Source organism: Pelodiscus sinensis, chromosome 3, assembly GCF_049634645.1.
Source record: "Pelodiscus sinensis isolate JC-2024 chromosome 3, ASM4963464v1, whole genome shotgun sequence".
In the NCBI taxonomy this organism is placed as follows: domain Eukaryota; kingdom Metazoa; phylum Chordata; order Testudines; family Trionychidae; genus Pelodiscus; species Pelodiscus sinensis.
The window spans coordinates 14,965,041-14,987,369 of NC_134713.1; the positions used below are offsets into that span (position 1 = coordinate 14,965,041).

Sequence of the window (22,329 nt, forward strand, 5' to 3'; positions counted from 1 at the left end):
GCCCTACAGGATCTCTATCAGGCATTCTTATAAATGAAATCCCCATCTGGGGAAGTGAAAGGACAGATTGACAGAGCTAGACGAGTATCCGGGCGTTTGCTTTTTCAAGATAGGCCCAATAAAGAAAATGATAGAACACCACTGGTCATCACCTACAGCCCCCAACTTAAACCCCTCCAGTGCATCATTAATAATCTACAGCCTGTCCTGGAAAACGATCCCTCACTCTCACAGGCCTTGGGAGACAGGCCAGTCCTTGCCTATTGACAACCCTCTAACCTGAAACAAATTCTTTCCAGCAGCCATGCAGCACACCTCCCTCATACTCATCCAGGAACCTACCCCTGAAATAAACTCCAGTGCCAACTCTGTCCACGCATCTATACAAACGACACCATCACAGGACCTAACCACATAAGCAGCTCACACACCTGCATATCCTCTAATGTGCTATATGCCATCAAGTGCCAGCAATGCCCCTCTGCCATGTATACTGGCCAAACAGGACAGTGTCTACGACAAAGGGTTAGTGGACACAAATCACATATTTGGAATGGTAACACACAGAAACCTGTTGGCAACAGTTTAACTTACCCGGGCACTCATTAATGGATCTAAAAGTGACTGTCCTCTTACAAAGAAATTTCAGAAACCAGTTAGAGGGCCTTCATGTGCAAATTTGACTTATTTAACTAAGGTTTGAACAAAGACCTGAAGGCTAAGTCTACACTGGCATGATTTTTCGAAAATGCTTTTAAAGCATTTTTGGAAAAGCGCGTCTAGATTGGCAGGATGCTTTTCCACAAAAGCACTTTTTTTTCGGAAAAGAGTCCGTGGCCAATCTAGATGCAGTTTTCCGCAAAAAAGCCCGATCGCCATTTTTGCTATTGGGGCTCTTTTGCAGAAAACACTACTGTGCTGTCTACACTGGCCCTTTTGCGCAGAAGTCTTTTGGAAAAAGACTTTTGCCCGAACGGGAGCAGCATAGTATTTCCGGAAAAGCACTGACAATCTTACATGAGATCGTCAGTGCTTTTGCGGAAATTTAAGCGGCCAGTGTAGACAGCTGGCAAGTTTTTCCGCAAAAGCAGATGATTTTGCGGAAAAACTTGCCAGTCTAGACACAGCCGAACTGTATGGGCTGTTATAGTTAACATAATAATGACATCAAAAGCTAAGAATCGGGCACTTACAGCCCACTCTATTAGCCTCATTTAGCATGGACACTTTAATTGACACGAGATTTTCTCTTCCTTTCCCTCCCCATCTCCCCTTTTTTCTGCTATTTATTTATACCTCTGGAGCCCCTGCTCCAGTCATGTGAAGAAGTAGGTTGTGCCCACCAAAGCTTATGATACCATCTACATCTTTTGTTTGTCTCTATGATGCTGCAGGACCATTCATTGTTTTTTTAAGTTTGTACATAGGACAGTTTGTGAGGAGCCAAAGTTTTTCTGCACCCAATTTGTATGCTTCTTACCTGAAAGATAGATGTTGTCTCCAGCGCTGACTACGCTGAAAAACTCCCGATCATAGAAAGGCAGGCTGGCCAGTGGGTACCATTTATTGTTCTGAGGATTTAAGCAAGTGACTGCTGTTAAAGCTCGTTGGTTCATGCCAATCATCTGACGACCTCCAACTAGGACTATTACCTCGGCCACACCTAGGATGCAATTAACCAAAATACATTGTAAGAAAGTGTCATCTCTCAACCTATCTAAAAGTACTTAGCAGTCAATCCATTTCTCTATCTCTATTAAAATACTCCTAGCAAAAGAGGTTGGGTTTTTTTTGGACTCCAAAATTCTGCAGCTAGCTTATCATTTATACTTCTTGAATACTGTTCCAGTTCAGACACTTATTAATCATAGAATCCTAGGGCGGGAAAAGACCTCAGGAGGTCATCGAGTCCAGCCCCCTGCCTAAAACAGGACCATCCCCAACTAAATCATCACAACCAGGACTTTGTCAAGCCAGGACTTAAAAACCTGTAGGGATGGAGATTTCACCACCTTCCTAGGTAACCCATTCCAGTGCTTCACCACCCTCCTAGTGAAATACTTTCCCCTAATATCTAACTTAGACCTCCCCCACTGCAACTTGAGACCATTGCTCCTTGTTCTGCCATCTGTCACTACTGAGAAAGGCCTCTCTCCATCCTCTTTGGAACCTCCCTGAGGAAGTTGAAGGCTGCTATCAAATCCCCCCTCACTCTTCTCTTCTGCAGACTAAATAAGCCCAAATCCCTCAGCCTCTCCTTGTAGGTCACGTGCTGCAGCCCCCTAATCATTTTCGTTGCCCTCTGCTGGACCCTCTCCAATGCGTCCACATTTTTTCTGTAGCGGGTGGCCCAGAAGTGGTTTAGTCTGTGGTTCTCTCTCACAGTTTACTCAAACAGAAGAATCCCAACCACTGCAGGCATATGGGGACCAACTGGCTAAGCAGCAGTTTGGCAGAGAAAGATCTGGGGATTACAGTGGATGAGAAGCTGGATATGTGTCAACAGTGTGCCCTTATTGCCAAGAAGGCTAATGGCATAATGGGCTGCATTAGTAGGAGCATTGACAGCAAATCGAGGGAAGTGCTTATTCTCCTTTATTTGGCACTGCTCAGGCCACATCAGGAGTATTGTGTCCAATTCTGTCCCCACTCTTCCCACTACAAAAAGGATGCAGATGCATTGGACAGAGTCCAGTGGAGGGCAACAAAAATGATTAGGGTGCTGGAGCACATGATTTATGAGGAGTGACTGTGGGATTTGGGCTTATTTAGTCTACAGAAGAGAAAAAATGAAGGGGGATTTGATAGCAGCCTTTAACTACATGAAGGGGGGTTCCTAAGAGGATGGAAAAAGGCTGTTATTAGTGGTGACAGATGACAGAATGAGGAGCAATGGTCTCAAGTTGCAATGGGGGAGGTCTAGGATGGATGTTAGGAAAAACTATTTCACTAGGAGGGTGATGAAGCACTGGAATTGGTTACTTAGGGAGGCAGTGGAATCTCCATCCCTAGAGGTTTTTTAGTCCCAGCTTGACAAAGCCCTGGCTGGGTTGATTTAGTTGGGGATGGTCCTGCTTTGGGCAGGGGTTTGGACTCAATGACCTCCTGAGGTCTCTTCCAGCCCCATGATTTCATGATTCAGCACCAGGCCTGAGTTTAATCTGAACAAGACTCTTAGGACTTGTCCCAGCACTTCATTCCTACAGAGACTTACGTTTTAACTGCTTGACCTCTGCTGTCCTGAAACACTCACTGTCAAAGGCATGAGATATTTGGGATTCAGAGTTCAGTGTAACAGCAGAAATAGTGTGTCTTGGTGCAAAGTACTATTCAGTCAAGATATTGGATTGTTGTCATCCATCATCTGGATTTGTAAGTGTCGTTCCGACAAGTTTATTCTCATATTAAGATATGAGCCTAAAATACTATCCAGTTTTAAACAAATATTTCTTAGTAGCGAGAGATAATTATTTTTAGTACATACCAGAAAATCTAATCAGACGTGCCAAAGATAATGTGATGATAACAAATGACCTTGAAAGGGCATCTCACACTCTGCAGCAGACCCACAAAAAGTGTTTGGAAATCCTTTGTGTGCCCGTGAATGTCGACAAGATGCAAAATAACATGGTTCTATATAATTAGACTCTGACCTAAAAAAATATAATCACCCTCCCTTATCCCAAGAGAGTTACTTTCCCCTCATCAACTAGCTTCTGAAAAAGGTTTGCATTACATCTATAATTTTATATACAAAGATAAAATAAGCACTTTTCAAAAATCCCTTCAAACATCACACCATTAGCTATCTTCAGGGAATGACTTTTTAGTGTGGATTGTTATTGAAAGTCATCTATGTTTCCTCCTTCTCAAAAGTGCTTTGATTAGGCAGTTTCCACAAGCTGCAAATGATAATGTTTGATACCCGGTATATATATATCATCCTAGTTTCAATAGCAATGTATATCAGGAAGCCTGCTTAGCCTTGTCGCTGTACTTCCTTGGAAAAAGGAACAAGCATACCACATAGGAAAGTGTCACATGTTTCTTTCACATCTGATTCTTAGGCTACGTCTACACTGCAGCTCTTTTCCGGGGTATCGCGTCCAAGGAACGCGTCCGCTTTTCCGGAAAAAAAATCAGAAAAGTGGACACGTTCTTTTGCCATCCCTCAATGAATGAGGAAGACTGAAGGTGCCAAAAGAGGAGTTTTTCCAAAATTTGGCACCATGCAGATGCACCAAATTTCGTAAAAGCCTTTTCCGAAAGAAAAGCGGAAAAAATTGTGTATCTTTTTTTTACTTTTCTTTGTAGTGTAGCCACAGCCTTAGTTGTTGCAGTTTGAGGCATATTATTTGTACAAACTTCCAGATAACAAGTATGTAGAAATTTTCTAACACTGCTTTGTTGCAGACTGACTTACTACACTGGAGACTTGCTTCTTGTTTATTTTTGCTAGAAAACCAACCAACCAACAACCAACCAACTAACCAACACACAACATGTATGCCCCACGTGAAAAGTTTCTTGAAGCAACACTTTCTCTATAGATATGTGCACGTATTCTTTTCTACATATAAAAAAATGTTTCCTGCTGGATGACAGAATGACATCATCATGTTATCAGTGTCAACAGGCTTTGTCCTTACTCGGACTCTCTGCCCCAGACACTGTTCGGAGACTGGCAAAACTGCCTGGAAGCCCGGCCTGGGCAGATTGCACCTCCCAAGGGTCTTGCCCACTTGGCTCTGGCTGCAGCCTTTTGGGCAGCCTGTCCTCCAGGACAGGGAGAGGGTTCGGCTGCTTCAGCAGGTGCGAGCCCTGGCACGCGTCCCACTCGTGCTGGGAACAGAGGCAGGACGCAGCCCTCCCGGCCGGTGTGGCCCATGTTGGAAACACAGTGGGGATGCTGGGGGAACACCACGCCACAGGTCTCCCCGAGCGAGTGGCTCCGGCATGTGCCAGTGATCTGGGGCTAGGCCCCTAGCTCAGGCATGCTGTCCCAGGCCTGCCATGAGCTGGGCAGGTCTAGGCCACACCACACATCTGCCCCTTTGGCAATGGCATGGTTACGCTGCACCCCAGCCGCTACCCCGGCTCTCCGGAGCAGGCACTCTGCACTTTGGGCTCCCTGGGCTTGCCACGGCGCAAAACTGCCTCAGAGGCTGTTCACACAGCGTTACACAAACCCCAGCAGGCCCATTTGGAAAGGCTGGGCTGAGCCTGAGTGCACAGCTCGATGAAATGGCTTCCCTGATCCTGCCCCTCCACCCAGCCCCCTGACTTACCAGCTCCAGCTCCCCCCACAGCAGAGATCCCACGCTAGTGCTCCAGCCTCTCCCCCATGAGGTTGAAGTGCCAGCGCCAGTTTCCTGCGGGGCGTGGGGAAAGCCCCGAAGCTCCTCTTGCCCCTTCCCTTCTCCCTCCCCCAGCTGGGGAACGGCAGGTTCAAGGAGGTTTTTCCTGCTGCTCGTCAGGGTGGTGAGTGAGGGGTTAGGGTTATGACCGCCACTTGCGGATCACATGAGTCAGTGGGCCGGGGGTGAGGGATCTTGGCAGGGTGACGAGTGAGAGGGCTGCGGGTGAGGGGTCTCAGCTTGGGGAGGCTACCAGCACGCCCCAGCCCGCTTGCTCACCGCCCTGCTGAGATCCCGCACCACAACCCCTCACTCACCGCCCTGCCGAGATCCCGCCCCCCCAGCCCCTCACTCACCGCCCTGCCGAGATCCCGCTCCCCCAGCCCCTCACTCACCTCCCTGCCAAGATCCCGCACCACAACCCCTCCCTCACCGCCCTGCTGAGATCCTGCACCCCAACCCCTCACTCACTGCCCTGCCGAGATCCCGCACCACAACCCCTCACTCACTGCCCTGCCGAGATCCCGCACCCTAACCCCTCACTCACCGCCCTGCCGAGATCCCGCACCACAACCCCTCACTCACTGCCCTGCCGAGATCCCGCACCACAACCCCTCACTCACCGCCCTGCCGAGATCCCGCACCACAACCCCTCACTCACCGCCCTGCCGAGATCCCGCACACCAGCCCCCTCACTCACTGCCCTGCCGAGATCCCACACCCCAGCCCCCTCACTCACTGCCCTGCCGAGATCCCGCACCCCAACCCCTTGCTCACCGCCCTGCCGAGATCCCGCACCCCAACCCCTCGCTCACCGCCCTGCCGAGATCCCGCACCCCAGCCCCTCGCTCACCGCCCTGCCGAGATCCCGCACCCCAAACCCCTCACTCACCGCCCAGCCGAGATCCCGCACCCCAAACCCGTCACTCACCGCCCTGCCGAGATCCTGCACCCTAAACCCCACACTCACTGCCCTGCCGAGATCCCGCACCCGCACTCCCTCGCTCACCACCCTGCCGAGATCCTGCATCCCCAGCCCCCTCACTCATACGTCTCCCAAACTGAGACCCAGCATCCCCAGACCCTCACACCCTGAAGGTAGGGATGACACAGTTCATGCTTTAGAAGTACTGTCTAGTTGTGGGTGCTTAACTTTAAATTCATTGGGCCCTGTTTTCACAGGTGCTGAGCGCCCAGAACTTCCAGAGAAGTTAATTATATCTGGCAATCATGTCATTCATTTTGGGGCCTAAATAGTGATTCAGGCGCTTAGCTTTAGGCACCGCAAAACTGAGTAAGCCAAAAGACGGGAAGCTTTTTGGACCTTAAGGGACAAGCCTAAATGCCACAAGATTAGAATGATCATATTTCCCAAAGAGAAAACAGGGCATGGGAGTGGCTGGCCTGAATTCTACATCTCCCATCCTCCCTCCTGCAGCGCTAGCCTGAGCTGTTGACTCGAGTCCTGCTCCTTGTAGGCTGCTCAGGAGGCTGCGATGCACATGGTAGATAGGGTGACCACAGTTTCCCAAAGGCTGGGGCTGGCCTTGCTTCTTGTCTGAGTCCTCCCTCCTCCCTGCCTGAGACTGGGACAGGTGTCACCCAAGCCCTGCCTGTGCTCTGCCTGTGCAGGAGCTCTGCCTGGCATGCACATTCCTCCACACCCCACTTGTCTGAGAAAATCAGGCATTTGTCCCGTTAACGCTTCCCAATGTGAACAGCTTGGCTCGAGCAAACGGGACAAATGCGCGTGTTGCCAAAAAGTCAGGAAAGCCTGGACAGGGCTTAGAAAAAGGTCGGATCCAGGCAAATCGAACTAGGATTACAGCTCTGCCTTCCCTGACTCCCAGTCCTGTGCTTGCACCTCAGCTCTCTTCTCTGACATGCTGGTGAAAGGAAGAGGAATGACACACACTCCTCCTTGCTATGCAAACTATAGACAGTCTGAGCCATTCCGCCTAGGGCTGCAGGAGATGTCCGATCAGAGAGCTTTGTCTCCGAAGCTAGCTTTGCTTTACCTGCTGATAGCCTGGGCCGGGTTCTTGGTGTTTGCATCTCTTGTCGGGCATGCGGGAGCATGTGATAACGTTTTGCTTCATTCACGAGATCCCGGCAGGCTTCTGAAGACTTTATCAACTCCTCATTGTCAACAACATTTAGCAGATAACTGGGATGGATGAAGGGTAGGCGGACCACTGCCAGCAGCTCCGCAGCATACTGGAGAAAGAACACAAGGCAAGGCTGAGTGCTTGATTTCACCCATTCTGCATTTCCTCCTCCCCCATCACAAACATTTCCCCTTATTACTCAATTTAGGAATATATTATACATCAAGATGCCTTTAGTACCTGAGTTTTCCATGAACATCAGGGATCTTGCAAACATTCCCCAAACCCTCATTACTGTTCAGGTAGCACAAAAGCAACACATCCCCTACTCTGAAGGTTGTTTTTGGGGAGACAAAAAAAATCTTCAAAAGCTGGTAATTCTGATTATACAAAGATTTTTGTCAGATTCTGAACTTATGCCCGGTATAACACCTTATGCCCAGGAGAAATGCATTAATCTTCCCAGCTTCCTGAATTCACCTTGACATTTAAGACTGGTTGCTACACTAAAAAAAAAAAGGCTTGTCTAGCATTTTGTGGGAAACAAAAGCAGACGAGCAGCTTGGTTTGAATAGTCTCTATGGTAGAGACTGAAAAAAACCCATAGTTTGTTTTAATTAGTAGGATGAATTGGTTGGACAAATAAATCATGTACTTTAAAGTTTTAATAGAAATCAGATTCTGGAGGTTGCTACACAAATACTGACACTAGATCCCATCTTCTATATAAATAAAACAGACCTTGCAGTGCAAAGACCATTGGAAATAATGAAGCTGTCTGCCACTAGTTCTGGCTTAAGGAAAACAAAACCATGAAAGAGAAAGTGGCAAATGATAAATGAAGAGTCCATTCACTGAAAACTGATTTTAAATAACTGTTTACCTTACAGCATATTGCAGAAAACTTCACAATGAGCGACAGAAGGAGTTGGAGTATGCATTTAGGGAACTGGGTATAGGGAACACATCAAGACAATAAGAACAATCTATGGCTGCATATTTAGAAGAGATCAGTAAAAGAAAGGTCACTATTAAAAGCATCAATTATTACTGTTTTCAAAGACCAGAAATATTCAAGGAAATTTTCTTGAATATTAAAGTGTTGTTCTTGAGAGGTGCTGAAAACCCAAAACTTCCACTGGGTTGCAGGTGCTCATTACTTTTTGGAGTCCATCTGTCTGTTAGGTTGTTTCACACATGTTTATCACTTCAGTGTGAGAATGCCTCTACCATGTCTGGGAATCGGGTGACAGCTGGGGTGGAGAATGAATGTAGAGACACGTGGGCGGAGAAAGGGGAAGATGAGTGAGCAGCCTGCTAGGTGATAAGTGATCACACTTAAAACAGGTACATCTTCTACCACTTCCCATTTCCCTACAATCGATTTGAAACCCAGGCATCAGTTTGGAAGGAAATGCAATTGTCTCTTTCCAGCAGGAGTCTACACTAGCTTACCTCTTTAGTCATGTGACTGAAATGGGCTCAGTCCGGCAGAGAGAAGACCATAGATTTTTCACAAAATCTACTGACTTCACTTATCAGAGTGTAAGAGACATGGAAGGACTTGGCAGTCTGAAATGTCCAGTTTTCTGAGAAGAGCAGTGTGCATCTGTGCTTAACAGTGACACTTCTGAACTTTGCAACTATAACAAAGAATGTAGTAATAACACTTTACACTAGTGGGTTTTTTTTCTGAAAAGCTCCAAATATTTTGCTTACATTTTTTACCGTGAACCTCACAATACTCCAGGCGGCAGGTGGATTTTGCAGCTGGGGAAACTGAGGCAAAATGATTAATGTGACTTGCCCAACATCACAGTGACAGACCACCTTGTTCTAACCGCAAATCCATGAGATTTCCTTAATACAGATTGAGATGGATAGATTTGGGAGACACAGATGCACAAGGCCAAATGCTTCCTGAAAGGACCATTTGGGTTCAATCCGGACTTCCTGAGCCTCACTGTGATGCTCTTCTACCAAGGAAATGGTGTTAGGGGAGTAGAAAATAGAGATGTTGAAAGATTAATTGGTTAACCCATCATCTCACCGGGTGATGCTTACCGGTCCTGGTTAACTGGTAGAATATGGAACAACTACACGCTCACTGTGGGCAGGGGGCTGTTCCCACCAAGCCTCACTTTTGCACCTCAGTTTTGCCTGGCAGAACATGAGTTGGATAACTGGGCACAGGTAAGAATCTGAGCCCTACTAGCTGCTGCTGTTCCATGCAGTGAAATACAAAGTTTCTTCCGTGACTCTTTTTTCCTCTTAATATTTATTGCAGAGTGGGGAGAGAAATGCTGTCCCTTCCCTAACGTCACCAAATGTCAGGGACTTGGCTGCAGATGTCCTAATGCCATTAAAATGATGCTAACTTGTGGGAGAGGGAGCACAGTTGACATATGGCAGTGGGAGGCACAGCTCCGGTTTCAGGAAGTGCCTTTTTAAAGAAGTCTGGGGGTGTTTAACCTTACATAGGAGCCAAGAGTAAATGGCAGAATCAGGACATCAAGAATAATGAGGATATTGATGGGGACACTGAAGTTGAGCCAGTGAACCACTAATAAGGATGCTAAGCCCTTGTGGTAATGAACTAAAATAAAGAGCTACATAACAGTTTAAAGTAATGGAGAAACTGGAATATGCACAAGCCTATAGTTGAGGCAGGCCAAACATCCTTCCTAAGCATTCTGGTATATCGGAAAGCTGCCCCTTTTGCCTCTCCAATAGACCCTGTGCAGGAAGCAGCCATACTGCCAACTAAGAGAAAACTTCCCTCCCTCAGCAAGAAGCAATTCTCCAGACTCAACTCACAGACACACTGCATTCTTCCCCCATGCCTCCTAACATAAATGAGGCGATGGCTGCTGAATTAACAAAGCACGCTCTCTCTTTCGCCCACCTTTCCTTAATTAGATCAGTGAGAAACTGTAACTCTGTTTCTCTCCCTCTCGCTCTCTGAGCTTGTGGCTCATTGTGAGGGCTAATAATAATTAGAACATGTTGCTCTCTCTCATCAGCATGAAAGCTAATGTCACATATCAAAGTTAATGTCACATTTTGCTTACTCTTTCCCCATCCAAACAGCTACAGAAATATAGCTGTATGTGAGTGAGAGACAGAGCACACACAGTTGCTGCTGGCATTAAGAGTATGTGTAATCTCATTGTTTTTTACCAAGGGATTTGTAGGATGTCTATAATCTCGCTGTCTTTAGAAGACAGTAGAGGGTTTTGTAAGCCTGTGGCTTTTCATGCTAGCTACTTTAAGCACTACAGTTGATGGCGAGTTTCATTTAGTTTTGCTGATTTAAGTACATCCAAGTGGTGTAGGGATTCTGCAGCCTATTCCTTTCTGATTCTGCCTTGTGACTGCTTCATAGCTTCGTTAGCTATGATTGTGTTATATATCTTGTTACTATTATCCTTTTTATTGAAGATTGGAATAAGAGCTATTAAGCGTGTCAACCTTCTTACCATCTGTAATTTGCATTTCTTCCTTTTCTTTCTCCTTCCTTGGCTCCTTATGCAAGTATGGAAGATTTGCCTGGTGCCGCTTGGGTCCTTAATTGAAATAATTTTTGTTTTTCTTCATTTAAATCATTGCTCCGGAGCGGAGCTGGAGATGAGGCCAGTGGCATAGCCACAGGTGGGACTGAGTGGACCACCCACTTATCATCCAGGTCTACCCATCCCCTACCCAACTCTGCTCTGACCCACCACTTGCCCTGCTCAGCCTTTCTGGTGCTCTTTTTGGGGACCAGGGACAGGCTCCAGGTGAGGAGAGGGGGTTGGGCTGTGGGGGCTTGCCCCAACCTGTCCGCCTGGTTCTCCTGAGGTCTGGGGTTGGGGCCAGGTGAGAAGCACCTGTCCTTGGCTGCTGCAGAGGGCACAGTCAGGGGTGGGGTGGACGTTCCCTAGCTGGTGGACAGACACACAAACAATCTCTCTCAAATATATAGTAGATAGTTGTTCCTTTCTCCATCCCTGCACTCCTGCTCTCTGCTGGCCCAGTGGGTTTATAGATGTCTCAGTTCCCATTCTGGCCCTTTGCTGCCTCACTGTGGTCATTAAACATTATAACTGTCCCTACTGGATGAGCCCTCCCATTCCGTTTCATGGGAGACAGTCACATTTCAGGCACATCCCACTGTCCTAGCACCCTGACCTCGCTTTAAGTTATGATAAGAGGAAGCTGCATACAGAATAAGGTGTCCCTAGCTCATGCCATATAGGAGGAGCTCTTGAACAGGCAGACAGACACCAGCAGACACAAAGATGCACAGACAGACGAACTCTCTCAAATATACAGTAGATAAAACTTCTATGGTTCTCTTTTACATTTATCAATTATTATTATTATTTTTTTAGATGTGAAGGACACTTCAAAATGGATACGGCAAAACGTTCAAAGAGCAGCCTCCATCTTTGTGATTGCAGTTTGTGCCTGCAGTTCAACTGTGGTTACAAATTTTAGAACACACATCTCCTACTCTCTGAAGGCAAGTATAAACTGAGTAGTCAGAGATACAAATTTTGAGATCTGTGCGTGCAATTGCTGGGTGATTTGAATAAGGATGTTTACTTCACTAAATTTTTTGTGATCTCTCTTTCCCTAGTAAATATATCTGTATTAGCAATTTATAGAAAATGCGCTTTCAAAACTCTCTTCATTATCAGATTTTTTTAAAAAATGCTTTTCACTCACAAACCCCCAAGCTAGTAACATCCTTGTATGTATTCTTTAATGAATTATCACTGTGTTTCTGCTTAAGCTATGGTCACAATAACACACAGTTAGTTTTAGGAAATATGTTTTCTGTTGCAGAATCAAATTTCCTGCTCCTTAAATATTACACTGGAAAGCTATCAAGATTTTTGACATTTTTGAAGTAATGCCCAGAGAGGTCAAAATAATGTTTCCCTGATGCTTTCTAGCTCCTCTCTCTCTCTGTTTTACTATTCTTTCATACAAAAGACCCTTTGTGCTAGTTGCCTAAAGAAACATATTTTAGCAGAAGTACAAATACAGAAGTAAAATTGTTCCTATTAAGGTTTTTAGTGCAAGAAACTGCTGTATCAGCTGTTTATGTATAATTCTAAGAGACTTCCTAATATTTTTAAACTAAACTAAGAGTACATTCAATTTATCACAGAAAATAAGAAGATTAATCACCACGGCCTTAAAAAGATTTCTCTGCCCTCTCACACAGAGACTAGGTTCAAATTCAACCAGAATTTAGAGACAAAATAAAAAACTATAATCTGACGGGTGCAGCAGAAACTCAGCGGTCCTGAAATGACAGCAATGCTACACCAACAATAACACACAAAGGCCTGTAGAGGGTGCATGTTTTGAAAAGGGAGAGGTTATCCCTTAATTCCTAGATTGACGGTCAGATGATGAATTGTGCTGGCAATGAATGCTAGGAATCAAGACTTTTTCAGTACCAAACAGACAGGGCACACTGGGCTAGTGCCAGGCAAGAGTCTTGACCTGTCCCCATCTTCCAGCTGCTGATGGAAATCCTCCATGCTCATCTGAACTAGATTCCCTACACAACACAAAAAAGCCTCTACAAAGTGCAGGTATACAAATGTAATACCCATTGGGAACAGATTCTTTTTTGAAAGTTTAAACAGAGTTCTTGAGCACTCTCTGCTCTCAGAGACAGCAACACCAGTTGCTGATTTGTAGCATCACTAGAAGAAAGCAAAGCCTTTATTTTGGGGGCACCATAGTGCTACCTTTGTAGGCACTTCAAGGCAGATTCCCCATGGGTACCTAAAGGGCATGCACTGTTTCTGGTAATCTCTTCCAAATTTATCAGTATTAGGACAAGTCCAAATAAAATTTCCGCTCTCCAGTGTGCACAGCTTTTGTCTACTATTAGCCTGCATTGGTTCCATTTGTTTGAACTGAAAATCCACTAACTATAAAGCTTGAGTATCATTGTAGCTGGAACCCTTATAATGTAATGAGATGAACATTTGGAATAAAGTCTGGTTCGCAGGCTCTGGACTCATACAGTGTCTCAGTGGGAGGGATCTCCGTGTTGAAATCCCAGGCACAGCAAGCGGAGACGTAGCACCCGCCTCACTTCTCGAAATGAAGTTTTAATATGACATCTTTATGGCCGCACAGCTGACTAAACACTATCATGTCATCAGCACTGAGAACAGGAGCTGTTATCCTGTGCTCTAAAGCATTTGAGGAGCAGCACGTGAACATGTGTTTCTGGATGTAATGTGATAAAGCTATATTTAAGCACACAGGACGATGAATCATTAATTCATTGCACTCAGAATTTTGCTCACACTCAGACATTTGTAAAAAAGAATCTTATCACAAACTTCTTATTCTGCTGACTAAACTCTACCAAAATGAATGTCCTCCAAAAGTAACAAATGAAACAACAACCAGCAATTGGCATTTCATTTGTTCCGGTTATAAATATACACCTACATTCCCACCTGTACACACTTAGAGTATGTCTAGATTACATGGCTCCGTCGACGGAGCCATGTAGATTAATTTACTAGACATAGGAAAATGAAGCGGCAATTTAAATAATCGCCGTTTCATTTACATAAAAATGGCTGCTGCGCTGTGCCGATCAGCTGTTTGGCGGCACAGCGGCGCAGTCTGGATGCTCCGCAGTCGACAAGGGAAGCCTCATTCCACAAGGCATAACGGGGAGGTCAACAAGGGCTTCCCTTGTTGACCACGGAGCGTCCAGACTACTGTGCTGTGCCGCCAAACAGCTGATTAGCACAGCACAGCAGAGCACAGCAGCCATTTTGATGTAAATGAAGCGGCGATTATTTAAATCGCCGCTTCATTTTCTTATGTCTAGAAACCTAATCTACAGGGCTCCGTCGATGGAGCCATATAGCCTAGACATACCCAAATATGTACCACAAAGATATGCTGTCAAGATTCAATAATTGTTGGTAACGTGCTTTGAAAAGGAAGAGCGCTTCTGACACATACTGCATAGTGATACACACATACAAAGATTTTTTTTCTTATTTATAATGCAACCTGAACTTCATTCAGAAAAGCATAGAGTGGGAGCAAATGTTTGGACTGGATGACTTGGGAGTCGGGTCTCTTCATGATTCTGCCACGGACATACACGTGTGACTACCTGCTGTAAAAGTAATCTCACACATACAGACACTCTGCATGTGTTATGTGCTTGCAGGATTGATGCCTTAGTCCAGTGGTTCTCAAACATTTTGGCCTGTGGCCCACCTTGCTCAATGTAAATCTTTCCCCAGACCACCAGCAAACCACCTATGATGACAAAATGGGTGCAGGAGAGGGTGGGAATACAAGATCTGGGTGAAAGAGAGGAAACAGAAGCAGGCTCAGGGTCGGAGTCTTGCTGAGAGGTAGACTGCAGGAGCAAACTGAGGGTGGGGAGTCTGGTCAAAAGCGAGGCTGCAGGAGCAGGATGGAGGTGCGGAGTCTCAGAGGGAGGGGGTGTGTGAGGTTAGGATGTAAAAGACTAGTCGACTATCAGATAAGCATTTGCTTATCGGATTGTATTTTGAGTAGTTGACTAGTCAATATACCCCCCTTTGCTGCCTCTATGAGATAGAGGCACTGCCACTTTGAAACCACAAGGCGGCTTTTCAAAGGGGTGGCCGCTGCACAGCAGATCCGTGGATCAGCTGTGTGGTGGCTGCCCCTTTAAAATGCCGCCTGTGTGCCTTTCGAAGGGGCAGCCGTGGAGCCAGGGGTCAGCTAGGGTGCCATGCCGGCCGGACACCTGAGCTGTCCCAGCAGCCGAGTCACCAGGGTCGTCCGGGGAGGCCACACCATGTAAGTGCCATCACTGTCCCCTTCCTGGGGGTGGTGGTGGGGTGGTGGGAGAGAGACCAGGGACTGCGCGCATAGGCCTTGCTTACCACGGATCATGCAGCAACCTGTACACGTGTGAGCATGTGCCATGCCACCCCTGGGCAGGTGGCTCCAGCTGTGTGCCACACAGGGGCCGTGGCCTGATAGCCTCACACATGTGTGAAGAGACCTGACATGCTCCTGACCCCCCGGGATGGGACACAGCAGGACGCCGTCCCTTCACAAGCCCCCTCTACACAGGGGGAGGGGACATCTCCCCCTGACCTTGGCCACACTATACACAGCACAGGGGCATGGGTGCGGTCTCGGGGCAGCTCCCACTCCCGGGATAGCCGGACATTCCGACCATGGCCTCTGTGCAAGCACAGCGGCTCTGACGGTTCAGGGAACGGTCATCCTCGCCTTGCAGAGCGGGGCTGGGCTTCACCCACTGTGTCCCCAGGGAGAACTGACCATTTCTTTTCTTTCTCCACAGCCGCACCAGCTGCACGGGCAGGGCACACCACTCTGCCTGGGACATGATCTCGCATATGAGGGCTCCGCAGGAGGACCAGCCGAACACTGCAGGGGTATCGAGAGCAGCACCTGGGGGCACTGAGAACCCTGCACTGCACCGCGCCCTCGACCGCTGTGTGGACGTGCTATTTCAATTTAGCAAAATGCTATTTCGAATTGCATTTTGTGTATAGACGCACTATTTTGAAATAACTTATTATGAATTAACTATTTCGAATTAAGATATTTTGAAATAACACTCTAGTATAGACATTCCCATGAGGAATAAGCCTTGAGCAAGAGTTCAATGCTTGAGCAAGAGCTCTTGAGCAAGAAGGCAGTGTGGACGGGCAACAGGGGTTTCTTGCACAAGAAACCCCTATGGCTAAAATGGCCATCAGAGCTTTCTTGTGCAAGAGAGCGTCCACACTGCTATGGACGCTCTTGCGCAATAGCATATCTCTTGCGCAAAAGCACATGGCAGTGTGGATGCGCTCTTGCGCAAGACCTTTTGTGCAAGAATTCTTGCACAAAACAGTTCTTGCGCAAAAAGCCTGCAGTGTAGTCATAGGCCTTGAGAGAGGCCCATTTTTCTTTCTTCCAGAAACACACTGTTTCTTTGTCATTCCTTGCATCCTAATCCATGTAATTTTATTGCCATTCTCTTTAATTGTCAAAAGGTAGTAGTTCATTGGTAATTTATAGCTTTAGATATAATGCCACGTTTCCATCTCCACATCTTCTTCCCTTTCTATGAGTCGTAGCCACTACAATTACTGGCGTCCATTCGGCCTGCATTTCCTTTGTCTCAATTTTATCCCATCCCCTCAGCAGTAGTCATGCTCTCTCGCACCACCCTAGGTAATTCCTCTCCTTTCCTTTTCAAATACTTGTAGACAGTTATCCCCCTTTAGCTGTTGTTAGACCAAGTCAGGCATATTCAATCCTTTTAATCTTTCCCTCAAAATCAATTCCTCTAGTCCTTTAATCATTTGTTTTGTTCTTCTCTAAATTACCTTCAATTTGTCTACACATCTCTGGTTCTCAGGTACCATTAGGATACTATTTAGACAGAGCTTTCTCTGAGGACACAAGTTTGCAGACAGCTCATTAATTTTTTTATGGGTAAGACATTTCATTTTATAACTGGACATTTTGCTGTTAAACCGTGCTTTTTCAAAAAGAAAGGCATATTATCATGTCTGGGTGGATCACATGGCACTCTGGCTAGATAATATATTTACTATGCAGGTCCGTACGCAGGAATTTCTCGGGGTGTGTGTGTGCTTTTTCGGTAGACGTGGACTACAATTTTTTTGAAATATAAAGGAGTTCAAAATAGTCATGCACTAAGTGTGCCTAAGAGAGGTTAATGAAACATTTGAGTGGAAACAGTGATTGGTAAAATGACTTTGTTATAACATACTAAAAATTGATACAGTAATAAAGGTTTTATAGAAATAACCTCCTGGGGTTCATGGCAGGCAGCGTGACCCACCATGGCCCCCCGCTCCCTTGGCCACGTCTGCCTGTTGCTGCTCTATCTGCTCAGCGAGGTCAGCACTGGGTGAGTGCAAGTAGGACTTCCGGCCAGCGAGACCAGGTCCGGGCCACTCCTCGTGGGTGGGGCAAAGCATTGTTCCCTTTGTCCTGCCACACTGCCACCAGTCCCACCCGCCCATCCCCCTGCAACACAGTGCTCTTCCCAACCCTCACTGTTGCGGCTCCCTACTAAGACACTTCAGTCCTCTGGGGAGGACTGAGGTTCAGGGCTTCCCATAGGCCAGATTTACTCTTCTGGGGTTCTAGGACTCATGGATTTTGTGGACCCCCTAGGCTTTGGGTTTGAGACAAAAATGGGGGGTTCAGTGAGTGGGTCAGGACTGCTACTGAGGGGAATGGGAGTGCAGGATCTTGGCGGAAGGTGAGGTGCAGTAGAAGGTGAGGGTGCAAAGTCTGGATGGGAAGAAGGTGCAGAAGCAGTCTGGGAGTGGGGTGTCTGGCCAGGGGGAGGACGAAAGAGCAAGGGAAGGTGCAGTGCGTAGTCAAGGGGGAGGGTGCAGGAGCAGGACAGGATGCAGGAGCGGGCTGGAAGTAAGCGTCTGGCCAGGGGGAAGGGTGCAGGAGCAGGCTGGGGATAGGTGTCTGGCCAGGAGGGAGGGTGCAGGAACAGGGTGCAGTGGGAGGTCTTGCCAGAGGGATGGTTGAGGGGGTTGAGTGTGCAGGGGCTGGGAATGTGGGGAAAGGGGATATTTACTTGCCTTTGCACCCTATACCAGTCCCAGACACCACCTCCCACTGCTCCCATTGATGGGATTCTGACCAATGGGAGCAGCAGGGAAAGCCTCCAGCCCCAACCAGGACAGGGGGAGAGGGAGCACTTCTTCCCCACAAGCTGGATCATGCAGCAAGGCTCGGGGCTTTCTCTCCCACCAACAGGAAGCTGGTGCTGGCGCTCCAACCTCACAGGGGAGGCGGGGAGGACTGGCAAGCCTGGAGTACCAGCGCAGGCTCCCTGATATGGGGGGAGGAGGGCTGAGCTTGAGCCACGGAGCCCTCTTATGCTTACTTGGGGAACCATGGGGGGGGTGTTCGCACTCTTCGCACCACCCTTTATACAGGCCTGCTATGTTAGATCTTCAATGTCTTTGAATAGATATTGGGGCAGATCTTCAACTTGAGTGTATTGATATAAATCCATTGACCGTTAGCCCAGCAGCACTGGTGTGCACTAATTGAGAATCCTGTATATCCTCTCAACATTCACTGTGATCGGTGTTCTCCTCCCCCACATTTTACAGAGAGGGAAGTGGTGGTAGGCAAACTGGTTACTCAAGTCCACATAGTGAGTCTATGGCTAAGCTAAGACTAGAGCACAAGTGTTTCTGGCACCTATGTTCTGACCACCATGATACATTCCAGACGACAGTATCACAATATAATACATATTTTGCATGAGCTCCCCAGAGTTAAACTAAGACTAAAAGGAATAATTACCCTGATAAACCTACCATCTCATTAATCAGTCAAGAAGAGAAACAAACAGAAAACCAGGAAATCCCACTTTTCTAGATGTATCAGTCTGTTGCAGGCATTCCAGCAAGTAAGAAATAACCAAAAGGAAGTGCTACAACCTGTGGTCTGCTTCCACTGCCATAGGAAATGAAATTACCTAACCAGTCAGTAGCCTGACATCAAATGCTATTTTTCTCATTTAGATTGATTTTATGCAACTGCATTACCAGCAGAGCTGAAATAGTTCTGTAAATGTTGCCATATGCAGCTGGCATACCGTTCCAAAACGCTGGGGTACAGTTATTTACCAAATATTAGTTTAATGAATATTTCATTACTGGAGCTCACTGTCTTATGTAGACAGATCGGTGACCTTTAAAAGCTCTGTTACTCTCCCTTTGTAGCACATCTCAGAAGCTGTTTTCAGTAAAGCGGTACAGCTCTTTTATAGAGCCCTGCAAGACTCCTAAATGGCACACTTTACAGAATTAAAACCGGCGAGACTATTTCACCTTGCTTCTCACCGTCCATGTCCCTTCAGGAGTCCCCAGTGCCACTCTGAGCCTGGCCATAAGAGGATTAACAACACTAAAAAAGAATTTGATATCCAAGGAGGAGATTTTCAAAGGCACAAAGAACAGTTGGGCACCCAGTCCTCATTCTCTTTCAATGAGAATAGGGGACTAAATCCCATTTGTGCCTTTGAATATTTACCTCCCTCTGATCCCCCTCCCCAAAGCTAATATAATGCAGGGACGCTGGTGATTACAGCGAAGCTAGTGCACAAGCAATAGCAGCTTTCCAAAGAGTTTTTTCTCCCTGGTGCTGTCACCCTACTTACTCCCCGCTGTGGAGAATGAAGAGATCTGTGTATTTTTTTAAAATAAATATCACCTTAGTTCTCTTGATTGAGATAATCCTGCCTGACTGCATGGAGTTGGATCAAAGGAGACCGTTCAGGTGTGGCAGGGGAGGAGGGGTCGAACAGGAGTAAGCCAATGACAGAAATAAAGTTCCTTAAGGGAACAAGGTAGGGAATGTGCCTGTAATACTGACAGGCAGAACTGAACCTGGGACATTTGGAGCTTAGTGCATGAGCCTCTACCCTATGAGCTAAAAGCCAGCTGCCTCTCAGGCAAGGCTGTGGCGCAGCCTCATAATTCTCTCTGTAAGTGGTCTCAGTGCCACCACACGACACCCAGTATGTGTGTGGGTTACACCCCTGCCAACCTTCCACCAATCTGGCTAAGAACATAAGAACGGCCGTACTGGGTCAGACCAAAGGTCCTTCTAGCCCAGTAGCCTGTCTGCTGACAGTGGCCAGCACCAGTTGCCCCAGAGAGGGTGGACCGAAGATAATGATCAAGTGATTTGTCTCCTGCCATCCTTCTCCAGCCTCTGACAAACAGAGGCCAGGGACACCATTTCTATCCCCTGGCTAATAGCCTTTTATGGACCTAACCTCCATGAAATTATCTAGCTTCTCTTTAAACTCTATTATAGTCCTAGCCTTCACAGCCTCCTCTGGCAAGGAATTCCACAGGTTGACTACACGCTGTGTGAAGAAGAACTTTCTTTTATTAGTTTTAAACCTGCTACCCATTAATTTCATTTGGTGTCCTCTAGTTCTTCTATTATGGGAACTAATAAATAACTTTTCTTTATCCGCCCTCTCCACGCCACTCATGATTTTATAGACCTCTATCATATCCCTCCTCAGTCTCCTCTTTTCTAAACTGAAGAGTCCCAGTCGCTTTAACCTCTCCTCATATGGGACCCATTCCAAATCCCTAATCGTTTTAGTTGTCCTTTTCTGAATCCTTTCCAAGGCCAAAATATCTTGGTTTATGACTTCCATTCCTGAGTCTAGGCTCAAAGGGGAAACTAAACCATTAAAGTGCCCCCAGGCCTGGTAAGGAAGGAGGTCTGCGTGGCCTTCCAGCAGCTGCCTGAGGGAGATGGTGACAGAAACACACAGCGAGGGAGAAGATGCAGCAGGTAGCCTGTTCCTCCCTGTCCAGGAGTTGGGATGTCTGGACTAAGTGGAACTCACCCAGCACTTGCAAGGATAAAATGAGGTGCAGGTAGGAACCAGAGATATAGGCCTTTTGTTGTTCTACTCTTTGCTCTGCCTGCGATGTACCTCTGGCTGAATAATGATGATTTGCTTTGAACAAGCGGCATTTGAATCACCTTAACCAGCTGTTGCCAGAGGTTCCCTGAGGAAAAGGGCTTACAAGTGCCAAACAGAGCTTGGCCTGCTGACTTAAAATGGTGGGGAAATAGGGGGATTGCTGCCCAGAGATGCAGTCCCAGACCACTTAAACCACAGAGTTCCATCCTGGAGAGATGCACCGTAGAAGGAGAAAAAGGGATGTAAAACTCAGCTCACTCTGTAACCAGACACCTGCCTTTACTCACTATGTTGGCTTTGTGAATTACGCTGCAAGTGCTTCCGGGCAAAGACCTTGTCTTGATGTATCTTCAGAAAGCCTCATGCACATATATGACACCACCTCCAGAGACAATACAGAATAGAATATAGTGGTTTACAGAGCATGGCCTTCATACTCTCCCCCAGATTCCTGCAGATCCTCGGCCAGCTGCACCCCTGCCAGGATTCACCCTTAGTGACGGACAGCGGGGAGGGTGGCACTGTATCTCCCAGAGGATTTTTAATTTGTAGCAGGAGCTCCAGAGGACCCCTGCTAGTAGAGATTGCCCAGAATCAGCACATCAATTTGCTCTTGGTTCATGGGCCCTCACTTTTGTGGTTTCACTGGTTGGTTACCAAAGTAGGTTCTGTGGTGCCTTACACCCACTGGTTAGAGCAGGGCTACTCAACATGCAGCCTGCGGTCTGCATGTGGCCCGCGTCCTGTTTGTTTGTGGCCTGCAGGGTGGTTTGGGTTTACGGAGGGCTCAACACGTGGCTCGCGGGTCGGTTCCTTTGAACATGGCTTCCACTGGGAACACGCTTCACAACGGTGAGGTGTCTTCCAGGCGGGGTGAAAACTGAAAGGCGCAAGCGGCCAGGCTTGCTGGAACAGAGGGGTACAAGGTGTCGGCGTTTCTAGCCCCCAGGGAGGAGGTGCCTGGAGCACCGGGGCATTGTGGGAAGTGCTTTGTATTCATGCCTGTCAGTGTGAAATAAGCTAGTTGCATATATTTGCATATCTATTTGCATGTATATGCCACCACACTTAAGTTGCGGCCCTCAGTATGTGCTGTGAGTATCATTGTGGCCCCCAGAGCTTCCAAAGTTGAGTAGCCCTGGGTTAGAGTATCCTGTGATGCTGCCAAACCAGGCTCATGCTAAGCCCCTAGGCTTCAACTGAACTCTGACAAATACATAAATGAATTAGTTTGGCTCACCTATGTTAATACTGTTAAAGCAGGTATTAAATTTATATGAAAAACCATGTTTAGTGTTTAGACTTCTAAGTTGTTGCATGCATTGATCTCACCTATAATATCTGTATC

General features: G+C 46.9%; 1 protein-coding gene across 5 annotated transcripts in view; it reads right to left on the minus strand.

The window, feature by feature from the left end:
* KLHL29 (kelch like family member 29) overlaps positions 1–22,329 on the minus strand; it is a 598,373-nt gene that overhangs the window by 49,189 nt on the left and 526,855 nt on the right. For all 5 annotated transcript variants that reach the window (XM_075923421.1, XM_075923423.1, XM_075923422.1 and 2 more), the window contains 2 exons: positions 7,376–7,574; positions 1,481–1,663 (listed from right to left, as the gene is read on the minus strand). In XM_075923421.1, coding sequence (XP_075779536.1) covers positions 1,481–1,663; positions 7,376–7,574 — 382 coding nt within the window. The remainder of the gene's footprint in view (positions 1–1,480; positions 1,664–7,375; positions 7,575–22,329) is intronic.